The sequence below is a fragment of the Lissotriton vulgaris genome, chromosome 1_1 (assembly GCF_964263255.1).
Source record: "Lissotriton vulgaris chromosome 1_1, aLisVul1.2, whole genome shotgun sequence".
In the NCBI taxonomy this organism is placed as follows: domain Eukaryota; kingdom Metazoa; phylum Chordata; class Amphibia; order Caudata; family Salamandridae; genus Lissotriton; species Lissotriton vulgaris.
In genome coordinates this window covers 2,134,521,959-2,134,544,773 of record NC_141685.1, presented here as the reverse complement: position 1 = coordinate 2,134,544,773, position 22,815 = coordinate 2,134,521,959, and the positions used below count along the sequence as shown (strand labels likewise).

Here is a 22,815-nt window from a genome sequence, read left to right as displayed (position 1 = left end):
TTCGACCTCCATCAAATTACCGAACCCCAATACGGGCTCAAAGTTACAGTTGAGGTCACCTCCAACTATAATGTTATTTTCATGTCCTAAAGTGTCAAGGAATAGTTCCAGCTGGAAATTGCTGGTGACTTGCGATGCGCAGGGCAGGGTCTATTATAAATATTCAATAAGTACACAACCCCGCCATCTTTTGAAACCAGTTTTAGGCCCAATATATCTCTGGACGGTACATCCAAAGGCACAATTGTAATTTCAAGGGAGACCCGAATCCAAATCACCAGTCCACCCGCTGGTCTTCCCCTTGATGACGGACTTGCATCCACACTAAATGTTTTGTAGCCAACTCTGTGGGGTATGTCTAGGGGCCAGGTCTCCTGTAGGAGTATCACATCGCCAGACTCAATGTAGGTGTTTAACCCTGGGTCCGGCAAGTTCCTGCGATATTCCATGAGATCACCTGTATATTTTGTATAGATCTAGATGCCCTAGGTTGCAAAACATCATCATTACCCAAGGTCCCATTAATGCTGTAAGAGTCAGTATAATTATCGGGCCCAGTGGTTGGAGGTGTCACTGTTGTTTTCGCCCGATTTTTACTAGAACTGACTCCCGTCTCTAGGGTAAGTACATCCACCCTGTCTATACAGTTAGTCATCCCGGGAACAATAGTTTTTTTCTGCCCACAGAATGTGGACTTTGGATGTCAATCCTGGTCATCCAGAGTTGACAAATTCCCAAAACAGTTATTCAAGGGGACTTTTGGGTCATTACCAACTAAATTGCCTATCTCCGTTGGTCTATGAAAATAACCCAGCGGTAAAGCACTAATATTGGTGGTCCCCAATTCAAACATCTCATTTTGCGATAGAATGGCCCTAACCATGTGTGGCCGCCTAAAATTAACTACCACACAGTCCCCACTTATGTTCTTCCTAGTTTGGCCCACCCAGCCCACCCTACGTACCATTAAGATGTCTGCTTCCCTCAATGGGTTAAATTTCCTACATTTTGCCAACCAACCAACTACCTTATTTTTCAAATTAGACCAGTTCTCTCTCTGATCCCTCCTTAGCACTGGTACCCCTGCCAAAATTAGGGTGTAGGGGCAAGAAGCGGGTGGCAACTTTAAGGTGTCCTCATTTGGAATTAGGTCTGTGCATTTGGGGCTGAATAAAGCAGATTTATTTATTTGTGTCCCATGCCTGTCACCAACTGTAGAGCCGTGTTGGCAATTTCCTACCTCCCGTATTGTTTCGATACTAGCTCTTGCTGCGCTTGCCACAGTTTCTACTCTATTTTCAGTTGTTAGTCTATGGTGGGGTCTATGGGTGTCAGGTGTATTGTGACGGCATATAGTTATATCTGGTTCAAGTGGGATTTGTTTGTTTGCTGCCTGGGCGCTTGTTTTAGGTAAAGCTCCCTGTGCTTTCCCAGTCCCTCCCATCTGAACCCGATCACCAGACTCAACTGACGCATTGTGTTTTGCAATCGGCCCAGCTTCTCTTTCAGGGGTTTTAAGGCATTAGAGATATAGTTGACTATATCAACTAACATGCCATCCCTCGCAGAATCCAGGGATCTCTTTACAATAGACTCAAGACCCTCAAGATAATTAGCCCTAGCTGGATCATTTATATCTTCAGGGGACTCTGTTTGGGTCGATACACTATTCCAAGAAACTCTACTAGTCTCTGAGCATTGCTTGTTTTTACCGCCTAGTGCAAAACCCCCTGCGACCCTAGCCCTCGCTTTCCTGGGTGCTGGAGCTTTCTTTTTTACACACTTAACATCCGTTTTTTTTTGTACTAATGTTTGGTTTTTATTTCTTAAGCTGGATCCTACATTAGAAGTATAATTACTCACAGTAGGGCTAGCTAAGTTAGAACTGGTTGAGGCCAGTTCATCCTCTTCATCTTTTTTTAGAGAACCCATGAGAAGAATCTGAGGAGTACCAGAAAGCCTGGGTGAATCTCTCTGCATGTAGAGTGGATCGAGGGACAACCTCCTTTCAGCAATTTGGATCTCATGAATTAGGTGGGATTCTGCCCTGATTATGAATGCGTCTAAGGTAGCTGCAGGACCTTTGCGTTTACTCATGGCGCGGCCCCTTGTCACGGATAAAAAAAGAGTAATGTAAGAGGAGGACAATACTAAAGCTCCAATATAGTACATGTAGTAGGGAAAAATAACCAGCCTCTCCTGTGATTAAAGCTTACCAACGACTTATAAATTTATCAAAGGCCATATGTCAGCGAGGTGGCCCAGTCCAGTCTCCGTCAGGCTACGACGGGCGCAGACGGGCCCGCCCTTGGCCCGAGTTTTGCCCGCGCTGCGGGAATACGCGGCTGTTCTTAAGGGCCTCTTGTCGCCCTGATGCCTCGTCACCAGCTGTGCACGCCGCGAGGCCCCCTTGGAGTTGTGGTCCGGGGCCTCGCGAGTCTTTCCTGGCGCGTCACCCGCGGCGCTCCCACTGCAAGCGGAACAGGCGAGTGGTGATGGCGATGTCAGGGCCCCTCCTTAGCCCCAAGGTGAGCAGAGTTCAGTAGGCAAAGTCCAGTAAAGGAACCCAGCGACTAGCAAATAGCTCATTTTTTTTTAACAAACTCCTCTGTTTGCAGTCAGAGGAGGAAATATGCGCAATCTTGCTGGAGTGTAGAAAGGAAAGGCTGTAGGATGTCATTTGTTTGTAACACACACAATGTAAATACCTGTAAATGAGCTGTTAGGAAAGGAAAAATGAAGCACATATGTTTTGTAATTCTGAAGTGTGATGTAAACAAAGGTTTTAAAATGATCAAAGCAAATGAAGGCACTTTACTTGGTGACGAACACATAGGGACCGCATTTCGATCCCCAAAAAGCTGCGACAGCCAAAGACTAATCCAATGAACCAAATTCATTAACCTGGTAACTTTTTCTCAATTATTTCCATCATGCTTCATCTTTTTTGCTCCTTGTTTCTCTCAATTAATTTTAATCGTTCTCATTGCCATTTCATCTTAGTCAAAAAAGGGCCCAGGAATGCCAATTGTTTCTGCATGTCACGTTTTATTGATGACCCAATGCATTTCGGGACGAATCCCTTCCTCAGGGGTATATCTATCACCTATCTTTGAAGTTATCACAGTAAAATTTTTTTTTAACATATTCCATACGCTGCATGTACTGTCATGTAATTTGCTTCTTATACATTCATTTATTGCTTTCCTGCACGTGTCTATTATAATTTGCATGAGTAAACATCACCCTTTGTTAAATGCCCATGTTTGCTCAACCAACTCGCGCTTTTTAACGAAATAAATCTGAGCCACAAATGCTAATCGGAAAAATTTGCCACTCGTCTTAAATTGTTGCAGCTTAATGTTCATTTAACCTGCTAACTCCTAATTTCGCCAGCTTACCATGACATGCGTGACTCTGTCACTAGATAAATCACTCTTCAACAGCTCCGCTAACGTTTCACAATGCTGCTTTCCATTCCGAGGTGCGCACCGCTGAAATGCTCCTACTTGTTCCGCCAAAGCGTGAACAGATTAACTGTTGCTAACTACTCTTTCACTATATAAACTGTGCTCCCTTAAGGTGACCAATAATGTGTTGCCAATAATCACGTGCTGTTCAGGCGCGCGTTTTACCAACGCCAATCATCTTTGAGAATTTGTAGGTCGTTATGCTGCTACCAATGTGTTGAACCAAATTACCCATAACGCATCAAGGTTAAGTACACCAAAATGTGTTCTGTCTCTTGAGTTGAGTTGAGTTGAGTTGAGAGAAAATGTATATTGCGCTACTTTGCCCTTAGGCGTCAAGGCGCTGAGGATGGAAAAAGCACCTGTGTGAGGGGAGAGTGGGGAGGCTGGTTAATGGTAGGCCTCCCTAAAAAGCCAGGTCTTCAGAGCCTTTCGGAAGAGAGAGTGAGAGGTGAGTTCCTTGATCTCAGCCGGAAGAGTATTCCAAATTTTAGGAGCACGGGAGCTGAAAGCTCTGTCGCCCCATCTGACTTTGCTGGCTTTAGGAACAAACAAAAGATATTTGTTGGCTGAGCGAAGTGTCCTGCCAGGGACATAAGGGGTCACCAGGGGTTTAATGTCATCAGAGCCAAGCCCGTGCAATGCACGATGGGTGAGACACAGGACCTTAAACTCTATTCTGGCTTGGATGGGAAGCCAGTGAAGGTCCTTCCTGATAGAGGTGCCTGAGGTGAGCCTCGAGGCATCAGCAACAAACCGAGCTGCTGCGTTTTGTACTGTTTGTAGACGCTGTATCTGCGATTTATTAATTCCAAGGTACAGCGCGTTGCAGTAATCTAACCTTGAGGAAATTAGGGCCACCGTAACCTGTTTACGGGCATCGGTGGAAAGATAGTGTACTAATTTCCTCAAGGTTCTAAAGAACCCCACAGCAGGTAGAGGTCGTCCTGCTAACTTGTTTTTCGAAGGAGAGCTTGGTGTAAAAAATAACACCCAAGTTCCGAGCGGACTGGGAGGGCGAAGGACAGGCTCCAAGGGCGGGAGGCCACCAGTCCATTCACTGCTAGGCTGGTGTTATACTTTATACAATTGCAAGCAACAAACGTAACGTACCCAGAATTGACTGTCTGCACATTGGAAAAATTACTTGCTTACAGCTTACATAATGTTCAGTACATGTTCGTGGAAAAAAGTCTGTGTTTACATTAAGATATTTTTACGTCATTTTCTTAAAGCGTGATAGAGAAACAACACTCCTGTCCGATCTTGCAATAGTGATGTCCTTGAAATTCAAACTTGTTTGGCTAGTTAGTTCGTTTTTTTGGGGTGCTATCTCACAAATTGGACAGAAAAGTCATTTGAAATCGGTTGTGGGATAGTGGGATGCACACCTTCTCTTTAATTACTCTATCATTCTATTTCATTTCATCATAAACGTACTCTCTCAATTAAACTTTGTCGGCGTGCCGATTTCACTTTACTTGGTGAAGCACAAATGATAAATATTCAATGAAATAAGATTTCCACACATTGTTTGTGTGCAATATAGCCTTATCAGTAAAATTGTATGTCTGTGCAATTTTAGTGGCCATTTCAATGAGCAGCGGGCTCTCTGTAAATTATAGCGCTCTACCACACAATGTTCTAGGTACATTTAAATCGCCTGCCTCATGTCCATTAAAGCTATAAAGCTAGATGGGTCACTAAAGTTTGTCGTTATATAATTTGGGTCGGGGCTCTAAAAATGTTGAGATGCACTGCTTCATCTTCCGTGGGAAGGAATGAACTTGTGTTGCAACATTACAAGGCTAAAAGTTAAACCTTTGTGATATGAAAGTTTTTGCATTCTTAGCAAGAACAATTTTTTTCTGTGCATCAAATTATGTAATCAAATTTAACACTAAATGAAAATTTGTGTTCGCTTGTGGTATATGTGAATAGTGTGATTGCGGTTGTGCTTGTAACATTTTTATTGCTGCCTCTCAATGTGAAATTATGCTATGAATTTGTGTGTTTTCTTCGTCCATAACGTTATATTACACCATTGGAATGACGGGAGCTCCATTGTAGACAATGGAGTGCTCTGTGCTTCTACGGGACGGTAAAGGCCTGCAGAGCAACATTCCAATCTTTTACAAAGGCCTCTCGGAGCTCGAGGGGATTTAAATCCCCTCTAGGTTCGAGAGGCCTTTGTTTTTTTTGTTAGAACATTCTGCCTCGGGTGAACCTTATTTTCTAAATGTTCTTTCGCATGATCAGCCATAGACATCCTCTCTTTCTTTTTATTCAACGCTTGCTTTATTCTCATTTTTTGATCTATTTCTTTCCTCCACAACGCAGTGGCGTCAAACATGGCTTGACGAGACCGTTTGCGGAGCAGCTGCTCCTCCAGGCTCGAGAGGGCCTGGAGATCATAGGAGCCAAACTGTGGCCACTGTAATTCAACATATTTTCTTCAGAGGTTCCCGAGTTACCCCTCTTGAAAAAAGAGGTCAAAGTAGAAAGCATTTCAGATAAACAACTAGTTAATTAGTGAATATAGTACAGTAAGTCTGTTTGGTTGAGACCTATTCTGTTAATTAGATTTTGCAATTTATTGTCCCTGTATGGTTTCTACATTAAAACAAAAGATCCTGATTTTGATGATTTTAAAATGAAATTACAACATGAAGAAAATGATATATTCCCCATTCTCACAGATAGGGATTTACCTCCAGATTTAAGATGCACAGTGAAAAGGGAGTGTAGCGATTTAACTGGAAAGGATGTTGGGCTACTTATAACTGCAAAGCCAGTACAGCTTTCACATGTATGCATGCAAATTAATACATTTAAAAGGAGAGGTTGAAGTTTCCACGTATTGTCCACGATTTTACCGTTTGCTGTTGTGTATACATTTCCTTGCTAAAACTGTATTTATGAATATTTAATAAAAGTAACATCTCTGCATTTCTTTTTGACAACCTTATTTCAATTTGATCAAGACTGTTCTTATTTCGCTAGCATTGTTTAAAACACTGCGCCCCACGTAAGGGTAGTAAGCTTTATATAAATGCTGCAATACATACAATCTGATCCCCTTTATTGCATTTAATCCACAGGATTCCATATGATGAGGCTTCTGCTATGGCCAGCGATCCCCTGGAAGGCTTTCATGAAGTGAACCTAGCTTCGCCTACTACCCCGGACCTTCTTGGCTTGTGTGAGCCAGGGACCAAAGAAGAAACTACCTCTACTAATGTTGTGTACCGACCCCACAACTGTATCAACTGCTCGTCAGTTCAGCCAAACTCACTGAATGTATCTGAACTCCCCACACAACCGGTGTATTCATATCCACGACAGGTCAACTGTGTGGAATCTTCTGTAACTGGGTATGTCGCATTCGTCACACAGGAGCCAAGTAACATTTTTGTATTTAGTTCAACAGATAAAATTTCTATTTTGTATAATGTGTATTCTCATTTATGGTTCTTCTATGCATTTCATTCTCACTAAGATAACCTTTAATATAATGTGCATCTTGCTCCATCAGTTGTAGTTGCTTTGTAATGCATTGAAATGTTTACCATGTTCACAGGGTCAAGCAAGTAGCACTGCCGTATCCTAAAGATTATCATAAGTTTCATAAGCACCCCAGTGATCTTTTAGGCCATTAGCTGTCACTGGAAACTTGTTTTTGCAATTTAGAAAACAAAGAATTTGCACTGATCTGGCACTGCAAACTTGAAACCTTGGGCACTATAGTTTGAACGCTGCCTTTATATTAGGGATAAAGTACCCCCTGCCGTACATTATAAGGATATTGCAAGTCATCGATGAGTTCCATAGCCATATAGAGGAACGAAGCCAAAAGCCCATTTCCTTTAAACACTTATGGAATTTCAAGGTGACTTGCAGTATCCTTTTCATGTAAGCCGGGGCTACTTTATCCCAAAAAAACATGATCACACTATCACCTTTCCCACAAACCACTTAAAACCTTGGTGTGTAGCTCTTTCATATGAAAGAGCTAGCATGTTTGCAAACGTGAAAAATAAAAACAAAAGCCTTCAGTGCAAAATTAAGCGCATCACAAACCTGTTAGAAATTTGTTGCTAACTGATATTAGAAACAGTTCAATAAAATTCAGTTAAAAAAAGAAAAGCTGCAATAGCCCTGAACATGTAGAAACATTCAAAAAGATTCTAACTTTTCTCTATCAGAGGGCAAAAAATAAACTCATTCTCTCTTCTTGTCATTGTAAGATATTAAAATAGAGCAAAAGAAAGAAAAGCAACATACCATTTCTTATTAGGTCAAGCCTAAACAGCACTTGTGCTGTTAGGCGATCTGTTGTCTGTACTTTGTGGGGTTTGACTCCTCCCACGCTTTGGATTGGCTTTTGTGTGTGTCTAGCCTGCAATTGGTTAATGGTGGGTGCATGTCCCACCTTTTCTTGCAAGTTCACTCCCATGGAGTATTGCACGCTGCTTGTTATGGTATGAACGCTTGTGAGAAGGGACGGTGCAAGCTTACTACTTTTATATGACTGGCCGGATGGGCGGGACACTTCCTCCTTCAATAGCAGCACAAAGGGAGCCTCTCCTCTCGCTCGTGACAGAGGCTGCGGCTCGGGACCCTAAAAAAACAAAATCGGTCAGGCGAGGCGCACGTGAGCACGACGCAACCCTTTTTTAAAAGGACGCTCCTATCTCTCGCTCTCTGCAATGCGACCGGGTACTGGGCCGTCGCTCGCGCTCTCTGCTGGTTGTTGACTTTCCGTGCGGCGCGCGCAGGGTCTACGGGGGTGGGGTGGTTTGGCAGGAACTGAGGTAGCACTGCCCTGCTTGCACCAACGGGTCCAGAACCCTTCCAACCCAGTTGAGTGGCTCAGGTGTCTGAATTGACACCTGTCACCCGACCCCACAGGCAGCGATGCATACTGACTGCGCCGGCCGCTGGAGTGGTTCAGCAACCCAGGGCACACCTGCTGAGCCTCATGATGCCCGACCCTTGTTTGCCGCAGAAGTCGTTGCGGCCTTGAGGCAGACTTTACAAATTGCCGCTCTCCTGTCAAAGTGAGTCCTTTTTTCCCCCATGCCCCGTGCTCATGATTAAATAAATATTTATTGGTTTTAAAGCAAGTCTGGCATTTATTCATGTCAGCTGGCATGGTCTGAATCATTAGAGGCCTTATTCAGAGGTCTAGACTGGAGGACAATAGACAGGTGGAATTTGCTTCAACAAAGGAGGGGCTTGAGACAGTCAATATTTCACCAGATTTAGCAGTTGTTTCAGAAACTGTAGGGGTTTCATCGCCTCCCAACTCTCACTCATGACCGCTGTCTCCAGATAATTGGGATGGTTCAATGATCTTTAATACACCTGGAAAACATGGGCATGAGTAAACAAAAATGGGGTTGAGATTAGGAATGTAGTATAAAACACAATTTTACATTATTTATTTATTTATTTATTTATTTATAGTGTTTTATATAGCGCGAACAAGACCCGTGGGTATCAGAGCGCTTAACATAGGGGTAGGTTACAGATTGCAAATATAATAGAGTTGTACATAGCAAATATACATGAGGTAGATATGTGGCTGAAGAGGGGTTGATTACATTTATATATTCATCAACATGTGCAATTAGCAATAAGAGGTGAGTAAGGCTTAGTATATGTCAAGGACAATATAGACAAACAATTGTGAGGTAGGGGTTATATAATATCAGATCACACCGCCATGAGGTAGGGTTATATTGTTCGGGTTGTGAGATACATTTATAAGGATCGCCTAAACCTGAGGTAGTTATTAAAGTACGGCCAAGGCTTGTACATGGGGACAGTCATTTGCCAGTTCATGATCTTCCAGATCTTCGAAACAAGTACCATTGTTCTTCTAACAAAGTGGGTAGAGATGTCTCCATTGTGCAATGTCTGATGGCTTAGATATCCTGTCTTTCAATATTTATGATATGCTTCAAAGGGAGTTTAAACAGCCACCACCTACTGCTGCTAAATCGCAATTGTTCCCAATTGCGTAAATTACTTATTTTGTTAAGAATCCCTGAGCAAAATATATTCTTGTAGTATCACAAATTGAAGTAGAATTCTCAATGATAATTTCATACCCAAAATAAAAGGGTTCAAATATAAGTCTGTGGTTTCTTTATTTGTCGTATTTCTTTACTCCTCCCCAAGGACTTGTTTAACAGATTCTCCAGTTCATGAGTCTTGAAATCTATTACAGCAATACAGCCAGAAATACAGCCAACACGCGTGTTTCGTCTATGGTTATTCTCCAAAAGACTTCATCAGGGCTGCAATACAAATTAAACACAATAAATTCCCTCTACCAGCTCATTCCTGTCAGAAGCTAAGCCTAACCTCCACCATGTAAAGGGTATAGTCTAGAAACGGAGAAAACAAAAGAAAACCAAAGGAATTGAAGACGAAAACACCCAAGTTGTGCACTTAAGATCTATCACCAACCTGTGCCTTAAAATCTCAAACCAACGCCAATTTTCAAGACAAGAAAGAAGATTAAAAGATCATATTTATCTTTATGCAGTGCAGCGTGAATCCTTCACACCGTTATCTAAAATCTACCAACTCACCTATTACAACCAGTATCCTGCACTCTTTTTATTTACAATTTGGGTATATAAATGTAGCTAAAAACATAAGCAGATAAACATACCATTCAATACCACTTCCTATATGCGTTTTAGGAAGTCCATCAATAATCAAATGTCCAAATGAATCTTCCACTTACCTTATCTAATATGATTAAAACTCCTGACTATCAATTCCAAACAAATGGCCATTGGGCCGACATCCAATTCGGTCTTTACTTCTCCAGGACTGTAGGTCCCTGTTTAATTAACTTTAACCATCAGTGTGTGTCCTTTCCCAAGTTAAATAGCTCTGAACTCCTACTCCAAATAGATCAAAAATGCATAATAATCTCCCGTTCCCAGCAATTCTAATTTATCCATTAAGTATCTCTTATATCATAATAGTTTAGGCAACCATCCTAGTTTTCATTTACACAACCGATGGTCATTACTTAAGTTTACATTGACTGTACTTAAGGGCAAAACTCTGCGTATCACTGTAGGTCACTATTTCAATATCAACAAAGGCCGACAACAACAATTTAAGTCCGCTGCTCCGTTTACTTTAAATATCGCGCTCTTACCTGTTGTTCCCTGTTATCCTCCCGGCATCTATAATCCAAGGCGATAGTGGCGTGTAACGCCGCCGCCATACTGATCCTTTTTAATAGCCATCGACCACCACGCCGGGGTGAGTGTTTGATTTGCTCAAACGCTCCGTCCATCATCCCCTTTTGTATCGCTTTGTTCGCCCTAAGTTGGCAGGGTATGCTCAGACGTGAGTCCCTTGCTCACTTTGCCACTGGATTCAAGCTAGCCTGGCTCATGATGGCTGAAATGCCAGAAACCGGTCCCAGGATGCTTGTTTCCGGTCCAGGGAAGACATGGCTTTGGCAGTTCGGGCTGGGCTGTTCCCATGAGGCACAGGGGTCAGACTGATTTGCATATGGCCATGTCTGAACTGGGGTGGCGGAGTGAACTAAAGAATGGTGATGGATTAAACCCAGATCAGTTGACTGGGGGTGAGTGTTTGATTTGCTCAAACGCTCCGTCCATCATCCCCTTTTGTATCACCACGCCGCAAAGCCAGGATCTACGGGCGCCATCTTAGATCGGTTAGAGACCGAGTATGTTCTCATTAGAAAACCACCCTGTTCCGTATTTTCTACTAATAAAGTTATTTCAAAATTATATTCATATACTCCGATCCTTTTAGAATATAAAGGCCGACCATATATAATTAAGAGTTTGTTTAAAATCGCTAACTTCACACTGCCTGCTCACAACAATGATAAAGTGCAAGGAAATGTATAACGAGATTAGACAATTAGTTCGAAAAATTTCAGAGATAAATAAAAAAAGAGAAAAAAGAAAAACCACTTAAAGAGAAACACCAAAGAATCGTGATCTGAGGGGTGATGCCCTTCACTATGAAAGTACCCTCAAGAGAGGAAGATAAAATAACTGATTCTGCAAGGGTGTTTATAACACCAAATTCTATCACATAGAGAGTTATAGTTCAGACATATGGCATGTACATTGCAGCGAGTTAGCCATTTATTTTTCTTACTTATATCGATTGACAATATTTTATTTATTTATTTTAAAGGTTTTATATAGCGCTGCCTAGACCCGGAGGTATCAGAGCGCTTTACATGAGCATCACATCATAGTTACAGGTTACATCGTTACAAAGGTTACACAGATATTAGAGCATGGCAACATAGTTACTTGTAAGGTCGAGATAAACAATAAGCACAAATACGTAAGGGGAAAAGTAGGCAGGGTGAAAGATTCAGGGGAGGGCGAAGGAGCTGGGGAAGTAGACAGGTAATAAAGGCGGGAAAGAAACCTTCTGGACTACTCTAGTAATCAATATGTTGATTATGCCACTTTGGAGTGTTCGCTATGGTATCTCTGGTAGGTCTCCTGAGTAACACTGTTGCAGGCGGACAGTTTGTTGTGGTGTGTTGACTGGTTCTGTATGCTCACAAGAAGTGGTGTAGCACTCAGTTTTGTCTCAGTGGTTATTCTCAGTGTCTTGTTCAGTATGCAGATTAAATGCTTGACCTTGTCATTGGCTTAAGGTCATCAAGGTCTCATCATGTGACAGTGGATGATTAGTTAATTCATGTCCTGTGCAAGAGGTTTTGTGACACCAAATTCTATCATGTAGAGAATTCCGGTACAAGCATCAGCATCATACATTTGGCATATTCATTACAGAGGATACAACACAGGCCTTTATTCGTTTATTTTGTGATCATGGACAACAAGCATAGAAGGTGTTGGCAAATAATGAGACAGGTGCTATTATTCAATAAAATAACAGCAAACCATTTTCATACCAACATGGCAGAGCTGTTGTTCAAAGCATTAATCATGAATAGGACAGGAAGTGATGAATGCCTCGCATGATTTGCATCCATTGGCAACATCAGTGCCTCCAGAGCATGAATTGCGATGGGACTGTACTTCCATAGTCCTACTCGTAGTGAATGGGGGTAAGGTACTCCTAATGCTGGACTGCTGCCACGTCCCATTAAAACCCTACCGAAACCCTCTACGATGTGGGCAGTAATGTGTTTTTATACCAATATTATGGCACCAACATGCCACAAAAAATCCCAGGAGACGATAGATGCCCATGTAGAAAGCAGTGTACCATAGTCCAACTTATATACCTAAACCACAAGACCTTTTTTGGATTCACTGTTTGATTTTTATCTCCTCTTGCGATTGTGACTCTCTGAGCATGCAAAAAAACAACACGTCTTATAAAGTGGCATTTCATTCACCCACAGTGTGGCCACTATTGTCAGGGAATTTACCTCACACTTTGGAAGGTTACTGATCTGACCCATAGAGGCGTTTAATATTAACTGCCAGAACACTATACATGGGCCTGGTGTATCATTTCCATTGATGTAACTAAAGTTCTAGCCGTATAACGGCATACCCAGCGCTACAAGTCCCAGAATGCAAAGAAAATACCCAAACTGGATGAGCCACCCGCCCATAACCTAGGTATCCTAATAGCTGTGCTTGAGACTTCCTCCCAGTCGATGCCAGAGAACCTTTCCCACCCCTTACAGCCTGTGCGAGCCAGTTCCCAGTTCCCTAGTGCATCGAATCTGCAGGCACTTGCATCCACTTGTCCTCTGAGCAGCCTGTTCTGTTCCATCACTGCTAATGGTGACTCCGGTAATGGAAACATGCAAGGACCCGTCAAGAGCACTCCATGATTTAAGACTGACTTATTATATTACATGCTGTGCATCCTGGGACCTGTAGTGCGTGAACCTGTCAATTCAGGCAATTGAATAAAAACATCTGGAAATTGTGTACCGGTGAAAGCAGTCAGCTGGTCACTGTACAAGTACGAGCGTTTCAACACTGTGAACAATGTGAAGAAGAAAGTAAGCAAACAGTACAAAAAACGGGCACCTAAACCTCAGCTGGGCACCCACAATGAAGAAGAGCAGTCCCAGTGCAACCGAGCTAGCCAATGCCATGGACAGAGGTCCACTGCATACTTCCTGCAATGTCCAAAGCATCATACCTTATTAGGTGGAGCCTGGGCAGCGCATGTGCTACTCTGCGAGGCATGCTTGATTGGAGTATGGACTTGAAGCCCCGACCACTTTCCGCCCATATTGGTCATTGGCTTGTGTCATTGTCCTTTGTAAATGCTGGCTTCTGATTCGTTCATAGGTGTGTTAGTCCCTTCTTAGTACCGCCTTGTCTTCATTTGTAACCTCTCATGAGGACTGGCCCTTTTACTTCGGTTGTTACACAGTACTCTTATTAGTCTGTAAGCACTGTTTTCTTTAAAGAGTTTCTCCTACTGCAGGCATGACGTGCTTCCCTACAACAATCAGCGTGCCATGCGCGCTTTCACGGGGCGCTTTTACCAACAAAAAAAGCATTTGTTTGTCAACTTGACAAACAAAACTTTTGTTGGTAAAAGTGCCCCATACCGCGCTTTCACTTTAATAGCGGCTGCGGACCTTTCTTTAGACAGGCTCGTCTAAAGAAAGGGGAGAAGCCTCAATAAACATGAAAGCACAGCATGGGGCACTTGTAAACTAGAACCATTTGCAATGCATTAGGTCTCGCATTTTAGAAACTTTGACCTATTGATATTGTAAATGTTGTATAAGCTTTATTCGAGATAATTCTCATAAAAGCACAGTATAAAATTTAAAACATTACAGAGTAAAACATAACATTTACAAATGTACATATAAACATTCTGTGCAGCTCATACAATATTAACGTGATAAAATTTATATATGGCAAGTAATTTTGCACTTTAAACCATAATTTAAAAGGAAAACCTGATTAACTAATCCCCCCCAGAGATCGTCGCCTGATTGCCCAAGCCCATCCCAGGTATTTAGCTACCCCAATAACTATCGATTCCTGGGTTGTTGTGCACAAGATTCTTAAAGCCACTGCACTGTCACGTGTCCCCAGGTTTTTGCATACAGGCGTAAGCCATATTCTCCTCGGTGATGAGTATGCTTGACATACAAATAGGAAGTGGCCTACACTCTCCACAGCATTTTCACAGGCTGGGCATAACCTATTGGTCGATCTATGCCAACCTGCCGTCAGTTTCTTTAAGGGGATAGATCCGGATCTTAACTGAAAGACGAGCTTCCTATCCATTGGTACCGTAATAGTATCCCAATAATTTTCTAGGATAGGAAAGATTTTTGTCTCCAGGTAGCGACCAGCCATAGAGTCAGACCTAGCGTCTTTCAAGAGATTACCACCCACCCAGTCCCAATATTGTGATTTGAGGGCTTCTTTGCTTGGGAAGTCTTCTCCCACGGGGTTATTCCAAAGATTAGAGAACCCTAAGTTAATTAGCATGGCCTTCAGATTTTTGAGCCATTTTATCTTGTGGAAGATATCTTCCTTGATTATCCAACGAAAGCCCTCCGCATATTGTCTAATTTCTGGAGTCGTCCAAAGACGTCTCCAGTAGAGGACAGGGCGCAGTCGTGCTCTGTCAGCAATTGGGCGTCTACCCAACTCCAGAAACAATGGGATTAAGGGGGTGCTCTGTGGAAGTCCTGTGATCCCTCTCAGGAACTTGTTCTCAGATGTCTGACAATGCCTTTCATTATTGCTGGTTTTTTAAAATACATAAATAAAAGACATTGTCATTCACAATGCCATTAGCGCAAAATCTCACAATTGCGATACCTTTGCATTGCAAATGCTATTCTAAACAGCTGCTTTTATTATGCTCCGTGACCTGACCTGCTTTCACCTCGACTGCTGCCTCTTGTGACAAACCCCACTGTAATAACCTTGTAACAGTCGAGTTCTGACGTCTTTTCTTTATAATCGTCAACTTGGTGACTGCCATTGATACAGGGATTACAGAATCCAATGTATTGTACGCAACAGTTACTCTTTTTTTCTTTTCTTAAACATTGCACCAGCTTGCCAAGGTGGGATAAAGTACCATTTGTTTCTCCTATTGTTATTAACATAGTTTCTGGTATATCTTGTATTCACATATGCTGCTGTCCCCATTTTATTAACTGCATTTTTTCATGCTGCCCTTACTGCTTACTGTGATGCCCAAAGAAGGGAGTTTGACCTTTTCTATGAGCTCACCAATGTAATGCTGTCTCCAGATAAAACGGGTTATCTGTCTTTAGTAAAGCACTAAGTGCATTTTGTGTCCTGGCCATTAAAAATGAGCTGTCAACATAGAGACGCAAATGTACTTGAAAGTCTTTGATGGGCAAGGAATAAATCGCACATTCGTATAGTGGAGTGTAATATGACATTTATTGCACTCAATGCCAATAACCGTCGTCTGTATACACCACAGATTGTTAGGGACCAGAATACCATATTAGCACACTCTATGGAACTTTGGTTGATTTTTGATGATTTAAATGATGATTTTGAATTTGTAGAGCGCAACAGTTACCCAAATGCATTAAGGCTGTATAACCGACCATCCAAAGCTAGATCGTAACTGTAAATCCACCAGAAAAAAACCGGTCTATAAGGCATACAACCATGTTTTGAGGCAACAACTGTGGGATAGCCCTCATGCTTTGCGGAAGAGATTTCCAGAGTCTACTTCCAGCCATCGAGAAGGCTCTATCTGCTTATTTCTTTTTTTGAGTCCTAGGCACAGGAAGCCGGATTTGGTGTGCCAAACGCAGGTTTCTACTTGGAGAATGCCAGTGAAACATATCTTTAATCCTCGCTGGACTAGGGAGAAAAAGGGCCCTATGCATTATACAGAGCGCTTTAAATATAATGCGCTTTCTGATGGAGAGCCTGTGTAAGGCTTCCAACCCCATAGCCAATTGGCGCCTACGAATGTCTAGAGTAAGTCTAGCAAATACAATTTTGTGCTACTTGGAGTTGGCGCTGAGTGCTAATGTTAGAGTCCAGATAGAGCGAATTGCAATAGTCCAATCTGGACATACCCAGGGCAAATGCACCCTGCTTTCATGCAGGCTGAGGGATAAGAGGAAGGTTTTTCCTGAGAATCCTTATAATCCAGAAGCAGGATGCCACAGTGCGATTGGCCTGGGCATTGAGTGCAAATTCAGTATCTAAGAAAACACCAACATTTTTGGCCTTCTCCACTGGGATGGGACATGTGCCGCCTGTGTCTGACCACCAATCACTATTTCAGCTCAATGAGCACTGGCCAAAGAACAGCACCTCTGTTTTATCACCATTTAATTTCAGAAAGTTCCGTCTTATACAGTCTGCAACTGCTGATATGCACTGAGAGAAATCTTCTGCTGTGGTGGCAGAGTTCTTGGGTACTGACACAATAACCTGTGTATCATTGGCGAATGATAACACCTGCATCCCAGAAACCTGGATTATATCTGCAAGCGGTGACACTTAGAGGTTAAAGAGCATAGGGCTTAGTGATAAGCCCTGCAGAACCACACATGGCAGGGAGAAAACGTCAGAGTAGTACTGCTGTAACATCACCCTCTGCGAGCGATCTCTAAGGAAAGAAGACGGAAGGGCCAGGGCTGGATGTGTGATATCCATGTCTTGAAGGGCATCAATTAACAGTAAGGGCGAGATGATATCAAACGCCACTGATTGATCAAGGAGTACCAATGTCACGCTTTATCCTTCGTCTACTAAGCGCCTAATACAATCCGTGGCTGAGATCATCCCAGTGTCAGTTCCATGATACTTCCTGAAACCGAATTGAAAATTGTCCCAGCCATCCCTGCTGTTCTGCAAATTCCATCAGGTGTATGTTTAGATGTTTGTCTAGGATTTCAGTAGGTCACTTAAGCAGCAAGATAGGGCGATAGTTTTTACAGACCTTACTATCCAAATTCGTTTTTTGTTCTTTTTTTAGAAGGGGCCTAATCACTGCCTCCATCCAACCTGGAATGAATAGCTTTGTTCATCAACTTTTAGAGCGGTTGAACCACGATGCTGGCTACCATGTGTAGGATTGCTGCAGAACAGGATTCCAGAGGTGACCCAGATTTAGTATTAGGGATGTATTGCCCCACCATCTAGGAGGTCAGGGATAAGCAGGCAAAGAGCAATTTAGGCTCTTGGTCCAGATTTTCAGACGGCTTGGAGGGTGCTGGTTGAGGTTCTCTACCCGAGGTTTGCTGGGTATGTGGATTTGAGGATTCATGCACTTCAAACAGCATGAGAGATGGGACCCCCTCAAAAAGATTAAATTTGACCAAGGAACAGAGGGGAGAAGAAAAACATCACTGTAAGAAAATTGTTCCTTCAATGGCCATGAACTTCAAGTATCGGTATACATCCTATTCATTTAAACTTGGCGACAAAGTTATTCTAGGCAATTTTTATTTCATCATTTATTTTATTTTATTTTTATTTCATATAGTTTCTCATTTTTAAATTTGTAAAAAAGACATTTCATCATGAATACATTTTTTATGTGGATATTTTTTCTTTTTTTAAACACATACAAATCATTATCACAAAATTAGTTGTAAATATGTACAAAATTATAAGACACAAATAATTTAAGAAAACACCACCTGATATCAGACACACAACTCAAAATACTGACACTCTCACACACATACTACAGTCAAACCACACCATCAAAGGAAAAAGGGGAAGCTGAGTATCAGTTGGCAAGGTCTAAATGCCAATTCTAGGGTCTCAAAAGACAATTTGAGACCCCTGCACCAGGTCGACGCGCGTTTTGGCGGCTCTATGCCACCTTCCTCAAGACATTTTTTCTTATAATTCACTTCAAAGATATCAGGGGACCTACAGGGTATATATAAAGAGAAAAATATATCTGTCACCAAAACAATCACAACAAGTTTAAGACAAAACCAGTGTAGTTTAACCCCTTCCATGCTGGGCCGATTTTCCTCGTGTGCTAGGCTTTTAAAGAATCAATGGCTTTATGACGGCCCCCAGCCGTCATCAGCACACGAGCACTGTAATGCATGACGGATGGGGGCCGTCATCAGCATGGAAGGGGTTAAAAAACATTGCTTAGATTTAACACAGCAGCTCTTCACATGATCACCAGTTGCAGATAAAGGTACAAAGCGCAAACTTATACCTTACATGTTAACATCATAGAGTCATATCCTGAAGTAAGACCGTGGTTCAGTAATCACAAGGATAATTGTACAACAAACGAGTAAACCAAGATCCTGTTACTTCAAGCAGTTCATTTCGTATTAAATACCACCAGAACATTTCCCATTTAAACGGGGGCATTAAGATGTATACTTTATAACATCGGCGTATTTTCACTTTAGTCAGCCTGGTTTATGGAAGAACAGACAACTGCTACCATGGAGATCTGATTAATCGCTATTACCGTACCACATATTGCACTAAAAACTGGTAAGACTTCCCTTTAGCGTATTAACCTGTTTCCAGTCAACCTACTTGTAGTATGTGGAGTAAGGGTTTTCATGTTTTTCATTTAGGTGCTTTTTTACATATATCCTGTCTTTTAATTGGTCATCCTTCATGAAAATAGGACCAAAGAAATAGGAAATATCTGCTTTTACCGTAAGTAGATTAAAGCCCCCGTTTAAATGTGAAATGTTCTGGTGGTATTTAATACGAAATGAACTTCTTGAAGTAACAGGATCTTGGTTTACTCGTTTGTTGTACAATTATCCTTGTGATTACTGAACCACGGTCTTACTTCAGGATATGACTCTATGATGTTAACATGTAAGGTATAAGTTTGCGCTTTGTACCTTTATCTGCAACTGGTGGTCATGTGAAGAGCTGCTGTGTTAAATCTAAGCAATGGTTTTTAAACTACACTGGTTTTGTCTTAAACTTGTTGTGATTGTTTTGGTGACAGATATATTTTTCTCTTTATATATACCCTGTAGGTCCCCTGATATCTTTGAAGTGAATTATAAGAAAAAAGGTCCTGAGGAAGGTGGCATAGAGCCGCCGAAACGCGCGTCGACCTGGTGCAGGGGTCTCAAATTGTCTTTTGAGACCCTAGAATTGGCATTAGACCTTGCCAACTGAAACTCAGCTTCCCCTTTTGCCTTTAATGGTGTGGTTTGACTGTAGTATGTCTGTGAGAGTGTCAGTATTTTGAGTTGTGTGTCTGATATCAGGTGGTGTTTTCTTAAATTATTTGTGTCTTATAATTTTGTACATATTTACAACTAATTTTGTGATAATGATTTGTATGTGTTTAAAAAAAGAAAAAATATCCACATAAAAAATATATTCATGATGAAATGTCTTTTTTACAAATTTAAAAATGAGAAACTATATGAAATAAAAGAAATTATGAAATAAAAATTGCCTAGAATAACTTTGTCGCCAAGTTTAAATGAATAGGATGTATACCGATACTTGAAGTTCATGGCTATTGAAGGAACAATTTTCTTACAGTGATGTTCATGCACTTCAAAACCATCACAGATGTCAACTATTTTAGATTGAAATAAATTAGCTATTTGGTTGCAGACCTTTAGTGAGCCTTCGGGCTCTTCAGCAGCTGTAGGGGTGCAGATCTGTTGCAGCACCCTAAAAAGTTCTTTGGCAGAGGTAGCATTTTCAATTTTAGTACAGTATTTATATTTCTCCTCGGTCAGAGCTAATTTATATTTCCTAATTTGATTCCTATAGACGACTTTTTCTTGCTCTTCCTGATTTTTCTTCCAGATCCGCTCTTGTCTGTGACACGCCTGCTTGAGCGTTCTGAGTCTATCATTATACCTGGGGGCTGATGGAGAATGCCTCTTTTACGTGACTTCCCTAACGGGGGCTAGACTGATGGTCACCATCTCCAGCCACTCTGTAAAACCATCAGTACCCTTGTCTACATCCTCCAAAATCTCAATGGGTTTGCCATCCATGTGTTAGATAAGGCTTCAATTTTGCTCTCCAATAGTTATTGAAGGTGACTTCAATTTAATAAGAGAGAAAATAGATAAAAAGTAGGAAGGGGTCAGAAACACAAGGTTACTTGTGAAATCCACAGATATTGAAAACTTTGTATTAGCTAATCAATAATTTAAAATTAGTTACAGCCGGAGCAAATTACACTTTCTAAAGCTTTAAAGCAAGGGATCAATAATCTGCACTATTGGCGTCAGGTCAGATTGGTTTACCTATTTGTAACCTCCTCTGTTGATTGCCCCAAAGCAGCAATGTTCCTGCTTATTTTTCCGATCATGCATCAATAATAGCATAAAACTAAGAGATCAAAATCAAGAAAACAATAGCAAAAGATAATGGATGGCAGAGCCCCCCAATCTGGCTAAGAAAGAGCTCCAGGAATGCATACTAGAGCAATTTAAAAAAATGTTAATTAATAATGTCACCATCAGTGCTACCACGACTTGGGAGTGCTTCAAAGCATGTATAAGAACCTCATTAATCTCCTTAAAATCAGAACATAAAAAGAAAGAAGCTAAACAGTGGGCACAGGCTGAACAGCAGCTGCAAGTAGCACACCTCAATTACAATCCTGATCAAAGCTCAAGCAAATATTAGCAATATATTAAGTAAGAAATCCTTGGTCTGCATACTATGTATCACAGAGTGTTTGAGAGTTTAGTAAAGTTGGCCAACACAACTCCTTGTCTAAAAAATTAAATCTTGATAAATAGCTTACTAGATCATACAGATCCTAAAACCATTACAGAAAAAATGGAAATGGAGCCATATAACATGGCCCAGGTATTTCTTTTGTTCTATAAAGGCCTATTGTATAAAAACCTAAACGCAATACAAACTTAATAAAGGTCAGATATTTAAAGCTAATGTAGAGCAATTGAATTTTCCTTTAAAACCATTCTCTAGGGCGGAAGTTAGACAAAAAGGTTACTACCATCTGGCTATGGCAAAGTTCTCAGGGAAGATGGCCTCCCCAAAAAAATCATGCTACAAGATATGTGTGGAATGCTTAGCAACAAATTATTTAATGCTAATGGGATGGAACGGAAAAGATACAAGAATTTAGGGAATACCTTCATTTTGATTAAATTTATTCTGCCAATTAAGTTCAGGGGCAATCTATGCCATTTTTTTAATAATAAAGTAGTAGATTTAATTAATTAGTTATAATTGATGTTATTTATTTCCCGTATTTTAGATGTAATTTTGACGCCTAAATATGTAGCGACTTTACAAATCTCCTGGACCGTTACCACTGGTACATAATTAGCTATAATTTGTGTCTTCTTTATATTTAACTTATAGCCAGATACTTTCCCAAAACTACAAGCCTCAGTGGTGATCCCTTGTAGTGCCTCGATGACATTGGAAGAGTAGATGGCAATGTCATCGGCATATGCCGTAATTTTCAGTGCCTGTACACTAGACCTGAAAGGTACAATTTGGGATTGTGCCTGAAGAGCGTGCAAAAATGGCTCTAGTGAAAGGGCAAATAATAAAGGTGATAAGGGGCAGCCTTGGCGGGTGCCCAGAGAAATCATAAAGTCTGAAGAGGTAAGCCCCCCCATAGCTGATACAGGCTAAGGGATTATCATACAATGCTTGTATCCCCTTTACAAATTGCCCACTAAACCCCATTTTCGTCATAGCGTGCCAGAGATAGTCCCACCCCACTCGGTCAAAAGCCTTCTCGGCATCCAGCAAGATAATGCCGAGTGGGGTGGAGTCAGTCTCAGCTACGTCGAACGCCGTTATGGCCATATTAACGTGAGTGGTAGTGTCTCTCCCAGTCACGAACCAGTGTTGCTGCGGGTTAACTACTTTGGGCATAAGAGGAGCCAACCTAGTTGCTAGAATTTTCGCGAATATTTTTGCGTCAGTGTTAATCAGAGAGATGGGTCTATATGACCCCCTCTCCTCCTTTGGTTTGCCCTTTTTGAGAAAAAATATTATTTTAGCTCTGTCCAACGAGTTGGGAGATTTTCCAGTTAACCCAATAGATTTCTAACCTGTAATAATAGGGGTACCAGTTCCTCTAAGCAGATTGTATAGATCTCAAGAGGGATGGTATCTTCCCCTGCAGTTTTCCCTGCAGGCAAAGCGGCAATAGCTTGACTGAGTTCTTGCCCTGTGATATCTTCAGACAGTAGGTCTATTTCTGAAATATTACATACATTTATTGAGTTCTCATCTAAATAGTTCCGTATTGTAACTACGCTAGGGGTAGATTCCGGAGTGTACAAAGACCTGTAAAAATCCACGAATTGTTCCAATATATCGTGCGGCTGGTCGTATAACTTATTATCATGTCCTCGAATATTGGCGATCAA

At 41.5% G+C, this 22,815-nt stretch overlaps 1 protein-coding gene across 3 annotated transcripts in view; it reads left to right on the top strand.

Annotated features, from left to right (window-relative positions):
- The window catches only part of RAB3IP (RAB3A interacting protein), a 388,930-nt gene that overhangs the window by 112,500 nt on the left and 253,615 nt on the right, over window positions 1–22,815 (top strand). For all 3 annotated transcript variants that reach the window (XM_086921989.1, XM_086921972.1, XM_086921980.1), the window contains exon 2: window positions 6,572–6,844. In XM_086921989.1, the coding sequence (XP_086778115.1) occupies window positions 6,597–6,844 (248 nt within the window). In that variant the 5' untranslated portion in view covers window positions 6,572–6,596. The remainder of the gene's footprint in view (window positions 1–6,571; window positions 6,845–22,815) is intronic.